Here is a 14365-nt window from a genome sequence, read left to right on the forward strand (position 1 = left end):
GCAATTTCCCTTCAAGTATAGATATGAAGTTGATATGAAAATGAAACTGAACAGTGTTCGATAGCGAGCAATACTTTTACTTCATCCTCAATTCCTCGGGCGTATCAGGTTGGTTTTGCCAGAATGCCTCCTTGACGGCTGCTTCCTCCAACATCAAGTCATAGATCCTCTTGGTAGTTGGGTAGTCGGCAAGCTTCAAGCCCACCCGCTCTGCAGACCACACAGCAGGCACTAAACACACATCAGCTAGCGTAATCTCGTCTCCCACACAGAATTTCCCGGCAGAATGAACAACGGTTTTCTCAAATGCCGTGAATCCGGCAACGGAAAACTCCAGTGCCCACTTGGTCGCATCGGCATCCAACTGCTTCACTTTCTTCTGAGCGCGAAGATTGGTCACGGGCTGAATATCTGTTGCAATCAACAGCGCCAATTCACGCGCTTGAGCCCGAGCCTCGGGGTTAGATACCGGTGGGAGGAGGGCACGCGTGTTCGGTAGTGACTCTTCTAGATACTCTAATGCCGCAAGAGACTGGGTGACTTTAAATGTTGTGCTCTTGCCATTCTCCTGGTGTGTGGATAAAAGAACCGGCACAGTAGCATTAGGATTGATCTCTTTGTGTTCATCAGAGAGCTGCTCTCCTTTCAACAGGTTAACGAAGATCGGTTCATAGGGCGTTGATTTCAGGTTGAGGGCGATCCGGAGGCGGCCAGCACATGAAGACCGGAAGTATGTATAGAGCTGAAACTTGACGTTGGACGGGGACATTGTCGTTGTTTGCTCGTTCGTAGTAGTTGTTATCTGCCTTTATTCCGCTGCTTCTTTGATAGTGTACACAATCAGCGTCTTGTAATTGAAATCATCTATCTAGGCTCCGAGCAGACGTCAGATGCAGGAAAGAGCCGAGCGACTCCCTAATCACCCGCAAAAAGCCGAGTATTGCCGGATGAACCCCTCCATATTAATCAGCAGCCCGTTCACGTGATCAGCTCCCCTCGGCCTCAATCCAAATAAAAGAAAACAGTCGTCAAAATAAAGAGATGGAGAAAAATCGAAAGGGGAAAAAATAGTAAACGAGAAGTCGAGAACGTAACAGCTCTGAAGATGAACCCGGTGCGAATTGAACGCACAACCTTCAGATCTGGAATCTGCTGCGCTACCATTGCGCCACGGGTCCGTCAGTGGGTCTCTTTTGAGCCAAACACTTTCATGGATCTTGCTGGATCTGCCTAACCCCCGGAGCTTCGTTTCGCAGATGCACCCACCCGACCCGACAATTCTATATCATGAGTCTCATTAAGTCTATTTATTAACTCAAGGTTCCTGAATTCTTGCCGACGCCATAGTTCTACTCGGAAAACATCCATACTGAAAAGGGGTATAAAAATTATTACAGACGTATCCAAAGTAATTGTACCAAAACATAACCCCAATTAACCCCAATTACTTGTCCCCCAATCCTTCCCCCCCTTCCCAATCTCATTTAAGACATGAAAAGTCAAAAAAGGCCCCAGAATAACATTGCTCAATATTTGTGAGGAAGCATTAGGTTATATTCTCTTAAGTTCTTCGAGTCTCTTGATCGCTGGTTTCGGTGTTGGTTTTGGAGGTTTCTTCTTGGCCTTCCGCGTACTGTCTCCTAGGTTTATGAATTTTTCGAAATCATCGGGCATCTTTTGTAAATTTGGGTATGTAGTTGTTTCACCAATCGGTTGACTCACTGACCACCGAGCTAGTAGCTCGTATTTATATTTATCGAACGTCTCCAAGTTAATGAAGGGGGTACAATTGAAGTGCAACATCCCATTTTCAAGGTATACTTCATTAGCACGGACTTGTCGGTTAAAGAATGAAATCATAAGTACCTGGTTTTCGGTTAGAAATGTCGGCACATAGTGAGAAGATTACAAACTTACTGGGAAGATATGGTTTGTGATATGTGGGAGCCATAGCATCCGTTGCATCATTATATCGAGGCCCACCAATATCTCGCTGCGAGCAAGCTTTGATTCCATGCTTTTATCGGGGCGAAGGCCATGTGTAGAAAACGAGATGACATGACTATCAGAAGGACGGCTCTCGTAGACGTCTAGCTCTATCTGGGGTAGCCAGTCTGTTAGTTCATCGGGAGAAGAGTTGCCAAGGTTACCTCCCATTCGCGTGTGAGGAACACTAATGATCATTAGAAAAGGTAGAGCATCAAAAGTGGGAGTGAAAGTTGGTGCCTTACACAACATGACGCCACGGCGTATTCTGGAGAAATAGCCTGGACTCCTCATCCGGATTTGCTGGCAGGTCGGAATGAATAAGTTCACGGCACATCATGAAAATATTTTCGGCATCCCGCATCTTCCAGCTCTCAGAACCCCACTTGATCTCCTCCAAAATGGTCTCGTCATAGTCCCAGGAGTTGAATTCAGATTGTGAAACGGGTTTAAAAAACCGTCCGCCTTGTTCCAGGTCCATGCTTGATAAGTGTATTTTGAATTGGTTGAGTTTTTCCTGAGAAAGGTAAATGCTCTCTTCTCCACGGGCGCTTCGCAAGTATTTAAAAAGGGGTTTGAGCTTTTCATGGTCATCAACCTTGCATTTAACAATCGCGCGCAACGTTGCAAAGTCTGGTTCGGCTGCAAAAGCCATGGCGAGCGATAAGGATGGCTGTGGTGCAAATATCAGCTGCAGCTAGGTATTTAACTGCTAGATCTTCTGGTTTGTCAATAGCTGATGGGTATACATTCAGGGAGAGAAACTTCGGTTCCTGGATTAATCAGGCTTTGTTGTTGTTGCCTGCAGGTAGTTCTAGGAGTTCCCGGCACCTGCTCGACATTGGGCGATTTCCAGGCACGTGATTTCGGGAAAACATAATTCCAGGTCACTGTACCTGCCGCCCGCCCGGCGCCTAACTACCTCCTTACCTAACCTAATAATAGCCTCATCGCCTGCCGCCAGAAACCTTAGTTAACTAGTTAGTTACTGAGTTACTAAATTTAGGGTGCCTATTCACAGACTTGGCTAGTGATCCAGCACGCGCCGCCTATAAAAAGAATGTTTCTCAAAGTCCAATCATCTTTTCCTTCATAAGGTAAAATCATGGGCAAGCCGAAACCACAATAAGTTCGCCTACGTTGAATATTCGGTCAATAGAAGGCTTTCATAAATGGATGGACTGCTGTCCAATATGATAACTAACTAGTTAACCAACGACGCCCTCCGCGCACTCGCCTGTTTGGCTTAGCAGTTTGGCAACTGCTCAGCTGCAAGGTGGCCATAAATAATGCACCTTAGCGCCATGAAATCATGTCCCTAACTCGCAGCTGAACTGCAGCTGGTTGAAGCAGGGGTGCGAACGTTCCGGGTTGAATTATCATCCACTCTCCAGAGGATTGGGGTCCATGTCACAAAGACCATGCAGATTGTCTCCATCTTGGCGCTTATACCTCGTCGTTAAAGTACTACGTTCTTTTGAATCGAGCTACTTAAACGATGATTAATTCCAACCCCCGATGATGAAGGCATTGTCAGCTCAGATCGTTTTCCAATCGACTGACGTGCCCAAAATTCGATTGCTGTTTATTCTTGTCATTTGGTTGAAACTCTCTTTCTATTACCCCTACAATTATTCTCCTTGTGCTCACTCAGGAAACAAACCAAGACTATGTCCAGGTCCAACGACATAGTTGAGTTTCCTCGCTCTGCTGTTGCGTGGAGAGAACTTGCCTCCAAGTCTCACGTGAAAGATGAGAGCATTCACAGCAAGACTTGCGACTCAGCATCAAAGATATCCAAAGAGCAGTATCTCCTACTCAGGAGTTATTGGGTTGAAGTGAAGCGTAAGGCGACCAAGGCAGAGGACTGGGGCATCAATACTGTTGACGAAGCAAGCGGGTGGTTAGATAAATTCGATGACTGGCAGGCATATCTCAACAACCTAGGCTCGCAACCTATTATGCTGATCCCACGACTCGGCTCATTCTCATATGTATATATGACCTTATGCCAGGTGATCAGGCTGCCGGAAGAATATACGGAAGAGGAGGAGGACAAAAACGTCAATTTCAGCCCAATCGCATCCCGTCTTCGATCATCCGACTACAAAGTATTTCTTGAGAGTCCGACAAAAGCGGCTGCGGAGAGGAAAGGGTTGGACCAGTCTATGGGTACCAATAAATTTGCACAAATGTTACAGCAACTAAGCATCAAAGAAGGCGCCGGTGACAACAGCTCGGACGAGGATATAAAGGGTAAAGGGAACGCGAAAGATGATCAGAACGAATCGGCGTCTAATGCTGGTAGCGATAGCACTCAGGCACACTCCTGGGTACAGATGAGCCCTAACTCCTTCCGCAAGGCATTCCCAAGAGTGGAGGACGAGCAAATAGTCAACGGATTCTTGATTGCCTTCCTTGCTGCACTTTGTATGCACCACCCGGATGTGAAACTCGAGTGGTCTCCTGTCAGGAAGGGTTTCAAATTTGGCAGATCTAGTGATACTGCTGGTGAAACGAAGGCATTCCTCTTCGAAGCAAGGACTGATGGCCATCTATCCGAACCTGTGCTGAGAAAGACGGACATACGATCTACAGTGATCGTCGAGGTCAAACCAACTCTTCGGGGTTATAACAACCGTGTCATTTATCAAGCCACTGCCCAAATGGCGGCTTGGATATATGAGGAGCCAGATGAGCCCGGAAGCCAGGAGCCATATCGGTGAGTTGAGCGTTGAAGCATACTCTCTTCTAATTCGATTCTGATAATAATTTATTAGGCGCGCAATGATTCTGCAGGAACGCCAGCAAATCAGGCTTGTCGTGGCCAAGTATGACCGTAATTATATAAATTACCTCAAAAATACTGCGAATGCAGCGGCCACCATGTCCCTATTGGAGATGCACGAGGTACGAGTGTGGGACATTGGGGAGAGAGATGAAATGAAAGAATTTGGAAATATCCTTCTCGCGCTCGTCCTCCAGGGCGGCAAGCTCCTATATTAGGCCCTTTAAGCTGCTTATTTGCTATGCACAACTGGTTATCCCAAACGGTTAGTTATCTCTCGGTTTGTATCATTGAAAAATGCGCTGACAGCCTGTGCAGACCTTGATCGACAACTTGGTATTCCCCGTGAATTTGCAGCAGTCGATGTACTCAGTAGCCCCTACAGGACTTCTGGTGGCGGTTGCCCTTTCCTGTCAAAAATTCAATCCTTGGAAGCCGTTTGTTTCTTCAGGGAGTTCAAATTCATATTCACAAACTCTATATATTTTCCTCGTTGCTTTGTCTTTTCCTATTACCGTCTATATAGCCTTAAGAAAATCCCTTGGCCTTTAAACAGGCCTGAAATGTATCGCGCATATTTCATTCTTACTAGCGAGATTACATCTCCCTTGCCTCCTTCTCCCAAAATCTCAAATACGTGTAGAAAACTAACTCGTGCAATAAGAGAGAAGAGCTAGAGAATAGGGCTTCGACTAAAGGAAATGTGACGCCGCAAAATTCGATGTGAATACTTCATTGCATTAAGGCATCAGTTTCAGTATCCCTAGTGTTTGTCGCCTCATCTAAGACCAGGATATCAGGGAGTGTAATCATGGCTCGTGCAAAAGAAGTGCAACTGCTTCTCGCCTTAGCTTAGGTTTTAGCCTTCGCGTGAAATAAGGGAATGAAGATTCTGAAACGCAGAAGTACGCTCTGCTGGGGCAGAGTAGATCAGTTACAGAGCTTGTTTGAAGCACGGAATCGGGATAATGGTCAAAAAGATATGAATTAGAACCGGTAGGCCCTGAGGATAGTATGGGGTAGTTAGGGGGTATTATAGTTAAGCGACTGCGCAGGTCATGCGGTTTAATGTGTGAACTATCCACACCATCAATCTCGATTGCATCCTTCTTTGCTGCGAGGAACCTGAACAATGCAAGAGTGAGGGATAATTTGCCATTTCCAGTTCGTCCGCCTATTCCAACACGCTCGCAGGAGCATGTATAATTGATGCCTTTCAAGATCGCCGATTGAGCCAGGAGTATATCCTACTTCAGCGTTCGTGGCTTGGAGCCTTTGCATTTCAGTCTTCTGGGAGAATCACCGCTTGGATACCTCTCGAGAGCGAAGCAGGTTTATTGAGCATCTCCAGCTTGGCCGTTCTGATACGCAAACGGCCCTTTGTTGCAAGAAAGCACCTCCAATGGTGAGAGCCAGAGCGAAGCCTAGCTGGTCATACCGAGCAATTTGGAAAACAAGAGAAACAAGCTGGCCAGCGGGCGGGCGGTAGCTTTGTGTGCGGTACAGAGTGTACACGCCTCTGGCCAGTGCAGAAGAGAGGGCTATGGCTGAAGCCTGAGAAGGATATCCATATGCCGATAGCGTACTTTCTCGCTATCAAAGGCTTGCTGCATACAAGGAAGATCCCACCAGCACTGACCAGTATCTAGCCATCCTTCGTTGGCGACGGTTAGGAGTGAGGCCTACATGAGGCCCCGGAGTCTGGAGTAGCAGAAGTTATAGTTGCCCATTCCATGGTGATGATGATAACCGGGTGGAGTGGGAAGCCCAGTACCTGTTAAAGTGACAAATTTTCAGGCAAAGGCAGCAAGAATAGCAGCGAAAACTAGGCGCGGCTACGGCTGTTGTTATCACCATGACTTTGAGCCCTCGAAAGAAAAGGGAGTCGAGCCCGAGGCAGCTGGAAGCGGGTTGTGATATCGAGCTGCAACAGGCTGTGTCAGCCCTCCATTGGGACGGTGGATGCTGTACTCGTCGTCATCTGAGAATACTCCGCCCGGTAGTTAACTACTTAGTTACGTGTAGTTAATCAGCTAACTAGTTAACTGCCTTGATTGCACACACGTTTCAGTAGAGCAGAGCCATCCACGGCTCTCGGAGCAGCAGGGCATCGACACTGTGCACTCAGTGCTGTCTGTTGCCAGTTTCCCCCTATCTTGCGTCAACCAACTAGTTGTTAACCATTAGTAATCCCTGATTTCAAAGCAATCACATCATCTTTGCTGGTTCGTCGGTTTTCGGTTTTCTCTTCCTTTCCGCGGCCGCCGTCTGAAGCCTTATATAAAGCTATACAGCAGTCGCATACTCTTGCGCTGATTTTATTCTATGCTATCATTTCAAATCCCCTCTTATCTGCCTATCAATTTGCTTTTTGTTCTGTAACTTGAGGGGCCGCTGCATTCAAAGGAGTCGGCTAGTTACTCGTGTTATAAAGCCATTGTACTACGAATCTACTTTGGACATACGGAGCGGGAAAGCGCAACAATGGGCGATTCTGATATCGATACCAAAAACATTTCAAACACGCCGGCTCCTGACATCAGCTATTTCACCCCGTATCAGAATCCTCCGGCAGGCCAGGCGGCGAACCCTCAGAGTAATGGCTCGGCCCCGCCAAAGCTCTTCCAGCCGCTAAAGATAAGAGGGCTGACTCTTCATAATCGCATCGGGGTGAGTAAAGAAATATATATAAACACAAGATTGTTGATTGCTGATATGCGGCATAGCTTGCGCCTCTCTGTCAATATTCATCGCCAGATGGCCATCTTACCGACTGGCACATGGCTCACCTTGGCAGCATTGCGATCCACGGAGCTGGCTTTGTGATGGTAGAGGCCACATCTGTCCTCCCAGAAGGGCGGATCACCCCTGAAGATTCTGGGCTATGGAAGGACTCTCAGATTGAGCCTCTAAAGCGGGTCGTCGAGTTTGTTCACAGCCAGAGCCAGGTTATTGGCATCCAACTTGGCCATGCTGGCCGCAAAGCCAGCACGTTTGCTCCCTGGCTCTCATCTGGCGACCTCGCCCCTGAAAATGTGGGTGGCTGGCCAGATAATATTAAGGGGCCAAGTGATATTCCTTGGGGTCCGCGAGTAGGGAAGCCGAAGGCCATGACAAAGGCAGATATTGAAGAATTCAAGGAGGCCTTTGGTGCATCCGTGCGTCGTGCTGTGACTGCCGGCGTCGACTTTATTGAAATCCACAATGCCCACGGATATCTACTGTCGTCATTCTTGTCCCCAACCTCAAATAACCGAACTGATGAGTACGGTGGTTCGTTTGAGAACCGAATACGCCTCACCAACGAGATCGTCGACATTTGTCGCAAAAATATGCCCGAAGACATGCCTCTGTTTCTCCGTGTCTCATCTACCGAGTGGCTCGAAGAGTCCCGGCCCGACTTACCCAGCTGGACTGTGGAGGACACAGTTCGCTTTGCCGAGGTACTGGCTGAAGGCGGCAAGGTTGACTTCATCGACATCAGCTCTGGCGGTAATCACCCAGACCAAAAAGTGAGGGGCGCACTACCTGGCGTGCCTTATCATGCTCCGATGGCAAAGGCCGTCAAGAAAGCTGTTGGTGATCGGATGCTCGTGGGCGTTGTCGGAAACATCACCACTGGCACAACTGCTAACCGGCTATTGGAGGAAGATGGCCTGGATTACGCTCTCGTTGGTCGCTGGTTTCAAAAGCACCCTTCACTGGTATGGTCTTTTGCCGAAGAGCTGGGGGTTGACCATAAAGTTGCTAACCAAATGTCATGGCCCTTTGGAGGAAGAGGCTCTACTACATATTTGAAAGCTGCACAGAAGAATTAGATCCTATTTTGTTTCTGGAACGGAGGCTACATTAGATTGAGTATATAGATAGCTAGACTAAGTATTGGCTGATAAATAGAGTGATGTATCAATGAACTTTTAACCATCAACTCTCATTCAAATCATCCTAAATAATTTTACGGAGTATTCATTCGTCCTTCAATAATAGAGCCAAAGCTTTGTCTTCGCTTCCTGCAAAAAGAAAAGAAAGAAAAGAAAAGAAAACGCCATAATTCACATGGAAAGTAAGCTTTCGGGGAAGCAACCCGACTGTATTGTAATCCGAAAACGCCGGTAATATTTTTTTTTTTCTTCTGAAAGCTAAAATGATGGGTCATAATTTATACAGTATCAATACACAACAAGTAATGGCACACACGGTTCTTTGTTCCCCTAAGCCAACGGTGTCGATTGAAGAAGCTGAATGATCATTCAGATTGATAAGTGTCAATAGAAAAACGCCCTATCCTTGTAACTGGGCGTGTAACATCTATAGATTACCTTTTTCTGATATACGGGCAAGTCAACTCTGCTTATACGGATACATCGAACCAATTCCAAAGTACTCCGTATGCAGTAGAGTGTCCCAAGTCCTTAGAATGAAACGGTATGCTCTCTGCGAGCCAAATATTTGTTTACCTTCGGTTACGGATAGTCGGCAGCGCCTCTGACAATGCTGGCTCTCTCCACGGAGTCTGTCCGGCAGGGCCAACACGAACAAAGCGCCGCTCGCAAATCACGCAAAGAAAAAGCAATTAAAAGTCTGAATGTCCAGCCAGGACCTTGTCCAGGAGATGCCATGTCCATGACCCGCCGTGGGGTAAGGGATGAACTGAAGGTGAACGAGCAGATTCTTCTGCAGTCAGTTTTTTTTTGCCAGCATCCGAGGGGACGCCGAGTTGCTTATAAGCGTCTCTTGATACTCGCTGCGTGTAGCCAGCTTCGAGCTAGGGCTGTCAGTGGCCCTCGTGTATGAGTCTATTCAGGCCAGCCTTTGTAGCCAACTGGCTGACGAATAAATCCCTGGAACTCACAGGCGAGGCAGCCAGGGGATCGATGCCCCTCCATTAAAAGGCACAAAACTGTTGGGCCATAGTTTTAAATGGCCCGAATCCTCTCGCCCTGTTCATACGTCCATTATTATCTCTGTTCCTCTCCACTCGACTGGAGGACTAGCTATCAGCCGGGGCCGCTAGGATCTTGCACGCAGACGCCTCGATTTGCTGCTTATCCCGTTGACTTGCGGGACGACGAGGGAGGAGAGGAAGAAGAAGAAACGAAGGAGGACGTCGAAAAAGACTCGGCTCACGTGGTCTGCTTACCTTTGCGTTTGTCCTGATTTGTTTCCCGCCGACTTCCAGCCATCTCCAACTCCATCGAACGAACAGCAAGCTCACCGGCGCATCTGCATCGACAAACATCGATCTTCCCTTTCGACGCCAGCAGGCTGCGAGGAGGACAGACACCTAGTGTCGCAATGGCTGTTCGATCTCTCCCCAGAAGCCTCTCGAGGCAGCTGGCCTTTGTCAGACCCTATGGAACGGTGCAGAGCAGCATCCCCAAGCCGGCGGCTTCTGCTTCTTCTCCAGCCGCAGTCGCACCATCTCCCACGAGCTCGCTGCCGGCAGCACTGCAGGATGCGATTGCGGCCAGCGCGCCCCGTACATCCTGGACCCGCGAGGAGATCACTCAGATATACCAGACTCCCCTTAACCAGCTGACTTTTGCTGCTGTACGTCACCCATTTCAGTAACTAGGAAGAGCTGAGACGACACACAGGATAGTATGGTTAACCTTCCTACTTGTGTATTAATATAGGCCGCTGTCCACCGTAACTTCCATGACCCTGCGGCTATCCAGATGTGCACGTTGATGAATATTAAGACCGGTGGATGTAGTGAGGACTGCTCATATTGCTCTCAATCGTCAAGATACGATACCGGCCTTAAGGCAACAAAACTAAGCAGTGTAGACTCTGTCCTGGAGGCTGCTCGCATCGCCAAGGAGAACGGGAGCACCAGATTTTGCATGGGTGCTGCATGGCGTGATATGCGCGGTCGAAAGTCCAACCTGAAGAATATCAAGGCAATGGTCAGCGGTGTGCGCGAGATGGGCATGGAGGTCTGTGTTACACTCGGCATGATTGATGGTGAACAGGCAAAGGAGCTGAAGGAGGCCGGCCTGACTGCCTATAACCACAATGTCGATACATCAAGAGAATTCTACCCTTCCATCATCACTACCCGGTCTTACGATGAGCGTATTCAGACTCTTGGCCACGTCCGCGATGCTGGAATCAATGTCTGCTCTGGCGGTATTCTTGGCCTTGGTGAGGAAGACTCAGACCGTGTGGGGTTGATTCACACTGTTGCTACCCTGCCTGCTCATCCAGAATCTTTCCCTGTCAATGCCCTGGTACCTATCAAGGGCACTCCTCTAGGCAACAGGAAGATGATTGAATTTGACAAGCTGCTGCGAACAGTTGCTACGGCTAGAATTGTCCTTCCTGCCACTATCGTTCGTCTAGCAGCTGGCCGTATCTCCTTGACAGAGGAGCAGCAAGTTACTTGCTTCATGTCTGGCGCAAATGCTATCTTCACCGGTGAGCGAATGCTTACAACCGACTGCACCGGCTGGGATGAGGATAAGAAGATGTTCGACAAATGGGGATACTATCCTATGAAGAGCTTTGAGCGTGGAGAATACAAGGGAATTGCGGAAAAGCAATCTTCTTCAGTTAGCGACGTTGTCGTCGAACCGGCCCAGCCTGCTGCAGCCCCAGCTTCATAGACTCCTTTCCATATTGCCCACTTGGGCTGTTATTATTTTACATTTCACTTGTGCCCAACCATTGATTTGTATATTCATGACCAAAATATATCATCATTTTCGTGCCCGTAGGCTACATCTATACATTTATAGAAACCGCCCTTTTTCATACCATCCAGGGAAAGGCTATGTACTTTTATCCTATTCATCCATTTTTTTAATTTTTCAACATCTTAGGGTCGCATATCGAACAGTAACCTCCTCCTGAACGCCGCATTCTCTATTCTCTTCGACCAGAGATTTCCGCAACAAAGTCTCTACCTTTGACAGCACCTCTCGCGTTGAGGTGACGCTGGCCATAAGGTAGAGTACATTTCCCAGAACTCGGGAATGGATGCTAAATGACTCTTCACCAGCCGTCAATTTCTTTTGCAGACCACTTGCGGCATTGGATGTGTATCCTGATAAAAAAGTCAGCTAACATTTTCCTTTATATTTAGTAGAATAGGGTTGGACTTACCTCCGCCATGCTGATCTCGGAGTGTAATACTCAAGACAGATCCAATTGCAAATACGCTCTCAACGCCATCTGCATAAGATAAATCTGAGACAAGGGCCTGTGGCCAACAGCTCCATACCTGGGGCCGGGTGAGGGTCCTTGCATTGTTGCCGGCTGGTGTTGTAATAGTTCGCTTCCAATCTTGCACAAATTCATCCCAATATCCGGTATTCTCCATGTTCTCCATTTTCCGAAGAGATTTCATTGCAACCGAGCAACCAACAGGGTTAGCTGTGTAACTGTGGCCATGTAGCAGTGCATCAGACTTGTGTGGGCTATCAAAGGTCTCGAAGATTTCATTGCTGGCTAGAGTTGTGCAGAGGGGCATCAAGCCGCCAGTTAGTAGCTTTGCATGCACCGAAACGTCTGGATCAACGTCCAAAAATGATGCAGCGGTCCGGCGGCCAAGACGGTACAAGCCAGTGAAGACTTCATCAAAGATAACGGGCAAGCCGGACCATGAGTCGGGTGAGGCAGGAGGCTGCTGGTGACACCGGCTGAATATCTGAGGATTTTCTCGTACTACTTGGACAAGTGATTGTTGAAATAAGGGGTCGCTATATCATGCCGTCAGTCTATGCAGTGAAACAGGAGTTTCAATAGCGGGTGTTAAAAAAAGACATACCAGAACAACATCCCTCCTGCGCCGAGAATGATAGGTTCGATGATGAGTGCACCGAGTTTCTGACCGCTTTGAACAACGTTCTCTAGTGTCTTTTTGATATAATTTCTATATCGTCCGGCAATGCTGGACTCCTTGCGAGCGTTCAAATCAAATACAGAAGAGATGTTTCGAAATGATACATCGTCTCCAAGCTCTTTCTTCAGCCCTTGTGGAACAGAAACTTTCCAAACACCGTCTGTCATCTGTACCATTGGGAAATCAAACCAATAGCCACGGCCCCTATACCATTCCACCTTTTTATTATATGTGGAAGGCTCTGAACAGTCCATCACTCCGATGGTATCACCGTGGTAACTACCCTTCAGACCGACTATTCCAATGTCTTCCTTGCTTGCGTCCCAGCCGTATCTAGTGCAAGACACTCGTAACCCCATTTTAAGAGCAACTTCCATACCCGTGCTACCGTTGTCCGTGAAGAAGACTTTCTGTAGACGAGGGTTACCCGAGGTTTTCAGCAATTGTTCAGACAGGGAGAGAGCTGGTTCGTGGATGGTTCCTGCAAACATGACATGCCCATATCTACCCGCCGCATAGGCAGAAGTAAGAGCCAATTCCGGGTTACCATGCCCCAGGCCCTGGGTCCACCATGACGCGGATCCGTCAAACGTTGGTCGCAGTACATGTTCACAATTGCTGCTCTCCGGACGAGCTAGGGTTTGGAAGCAATCACCATATGCAGAATCAATGACGCTTATGTCCTTTGGTGTCATTCCGTTGTGTTGGGTGAACGGGTACCAGATGACCTCCTTGGCCTTTGCTGGCATTGAATCGAGCCGATTTAAGCGTTCAGTATGCTTGCTAGAGAGCTCGTCAATCAGGCCAAACACCTCATCGTGCCTGGCGGTTTTCTCGTAGAACGAAGCCATGGCTTCCTCGTCCCTCAAACGAGCAGTCTCGTTATCTAGTTTCCCCTTCCGAGGAGGAGGAGGAGGTAGCGAGAAGACCTTGACGTTCTTCTGGCTGAAGAAATCCTTCAAGTACTCGTGGTTTTGATAGTACTGGTCCTGGAAGAGGATAATGCCTTCAACGTCGTACCCGCGGATACACAATGACTCGTAGGCTGATATAGATGCGGAAATGCCTCCAAGCCTGTGATCTGCAATGAGAATCACCGGCAACCGTAAGGGACGGTAGAGGTCTGCCTGCACCAGGCCGCTCGGCCCAGGGCTCAAGACGCCGCCAGCCGACTCTACCAGTGCAAAACTCGGTCCATCCTGGTCCCAGTAGTTGAGGGTGGACTTGATGCTCTCCAGCAGCTCATCGTTATGCGGTATCTACATCCACGGTCAGCCAGCATTTCTTTCTATACATCTAGACAGACCCCCCTCCTCTCTCTCTCTCTATCCTGCCCTCGCCGTCTCCCTTGCCGTGCTTTCTCACCTTGAGATCTCTGGCCGCGAGATGCGGGCTCACGGGACGGTCGTACCCGTACAGACACGCGGTCGTGACCCCCTTGGTAAATCGAGATATGTGTCTGTCCAACCGTCAGCGCCTGCAATGTCTATGCATGTTGTGGTACGTCGCGCTGGCGAGCGTTACGCCGTACCTGTCATCAGCCTCTGCGGCCGGCCCAGCGCTGACTGGCTTCAGGAACCGAAGCTTACTGCTCGCCCACGGCCGGTACGCAGGAATCGCATTGAAGAGCACCGCCGACACCACCGTCTTGCCGATGTCAGTGTTTGCGGCGTACACCTGGTATGCGCGGGACGACCGCCAGAGCCCTGCGGCCACCATCGAGGACGACAGCATCGCCCGTTAAC

At 48.6% G+C, this 14365-nt stretch overlaps 6 protein-coding genes and 1 non-coding gene across 8 annotated transcripts; 3 read left to right on the top strand and 4 right to left on the bottom strand.

Annotated features, from left to right (window-relative positions):
- Positions 1–76: 76 nt before the first annotated feature.
- Positions 77–769, bottom strand: TERG_00070 (maleylacetoacetate isomerase; the record flags this gene model as incomplete). Its single annotated transcript, XM_003238030.1, has 1 exon — positions 77–769. One exon carries the CDS (start codon positions 767–769, stop codon positions 77–79), a length of 693 nt encoding a protein of 230 aa, XP_003238078.1.
- Positions 770–1106: 337 nt separating this feature from the next.
- TERG_10503 lies at positions 1107–1178 on the bottom strand. The gene has a single exon. It is a non-coding gene; the product is annotated as a tRNA-Trp (tRNA).
- A 116-nt stretch (positions 1179–1294) lies between these two features.
- Positions 1295–2899, bottom strand: TERG_00071 (uncharacterized protein). Its single transcript, XM_003238031.2, has 3 exons — positions 2232–2899; positions 1918–2173; positions 1295–1866 (listed from the first exon to the last, which is right to left on the bottom strand). Exons 1-3 carry the CDS (start codon positions 2639–2641, stop codon positions 1552–1554), a joined length of 981 nt encoding a protein of 326 aa, XP_003238079.1. The 5' UTR covers positions 2642–2899; the 3' UTR covers positions 1295–1551.
- Position 2900: 1 nt separating this feature from the next.
- TERG_00072 (uncharacterized protein) lies at positions 2901–6244 on the top strand. Of its 2 annotated transcripts, XM_047749033.1 has the most exons (3): positions 2901–4708; positions 4767–5039; positions 5093–6244. In XM_047749033.1, exons 1-2 carry the CDS (start codon positions 3657–3659, stop codon positions 4990–4992), a joined length of 1278 nt encoding a protein of 425 aa, XP_047604996.1. In that variant the 5' UTR covers positions 2901–3656; the 3' UTR covers positions 4993–5039; positions 5093–6244. The 2 variants fall into 2 exon arrangements, with proteins under 2 accessions (XP_047604996.1, XP_003238080.1); XM_003238032.2 differs by having other exon boundaries at positions 4767–6244.
- A 34-nt stretch (positions 6245–6278) lies between these two features.
- TERG_00073 (uncharacterized protein) lies at positions 6279–8795 on the top strand. The gene is made up of 2 exons (XM_003238033.2): positions 6279–7444; positions 7501–8795. The coding sequence occupies exons 1-2, from the start codon at positions 7259–7261 to the stop codon at positions 8590–8592; spliced, it is 1278 nt and encodes a 425-aa protein (XP_003238081.1). The 5' UTR covers positions 6279–7258; the 3' UTR covers positions 8593–8795.
- A 1014-nt stretch (positions 8796–9809) lies between these two features.
- On the top strand, positions 9810–11634 carry TERG_00074 (biotin synthase). The gene is made up of 2 exons (XM_003238034.2): positions 9810–10324; positions 10411–11634. Exons 1-2 carry the CDS (start codon positions 10070–10072, stop codon positions 11380–11382), a joined length of 1227 nt encoding a protein of 408 aa, XP_003238082.1. The 5' UTR covers positions 9810–10069; the 3' UTR covers positions 11383–11634.
- On the bottom strand, positions 11587–13471 carry TERG_00075 (uncharacterized protein; the record flags this gene model as incomplete). Its single annotated transcript, XM_003238035.2, has 3 exons — positions 11587–11822; positions 11882–12477; positions 12546–13471. The coding sequence occupies 3 exons, from the start codon at positions 13469–13471 to the stop codon at positions 11587–11589; spliced, it is 1758 nt and encodes a 585-aa protein (XP_003238083.2).
- Positions 13472–14365: the final 894 nt, after the last annotated feature.

This window comes from Trichophyton rubrum (assembly GCF_000151425.1).
Source record: "Trichophyton rubrum CBS 118892 genomic scaffold supercont2.1, whole genome shotgun sequence".
Taxonomy (NCBI): Eukaryota; Fungi; Ascomycota; class Eurotiomycetes; order Onygenales; family Arthrodermataceae; genus Trichophyton; species Trichophyton rubrum.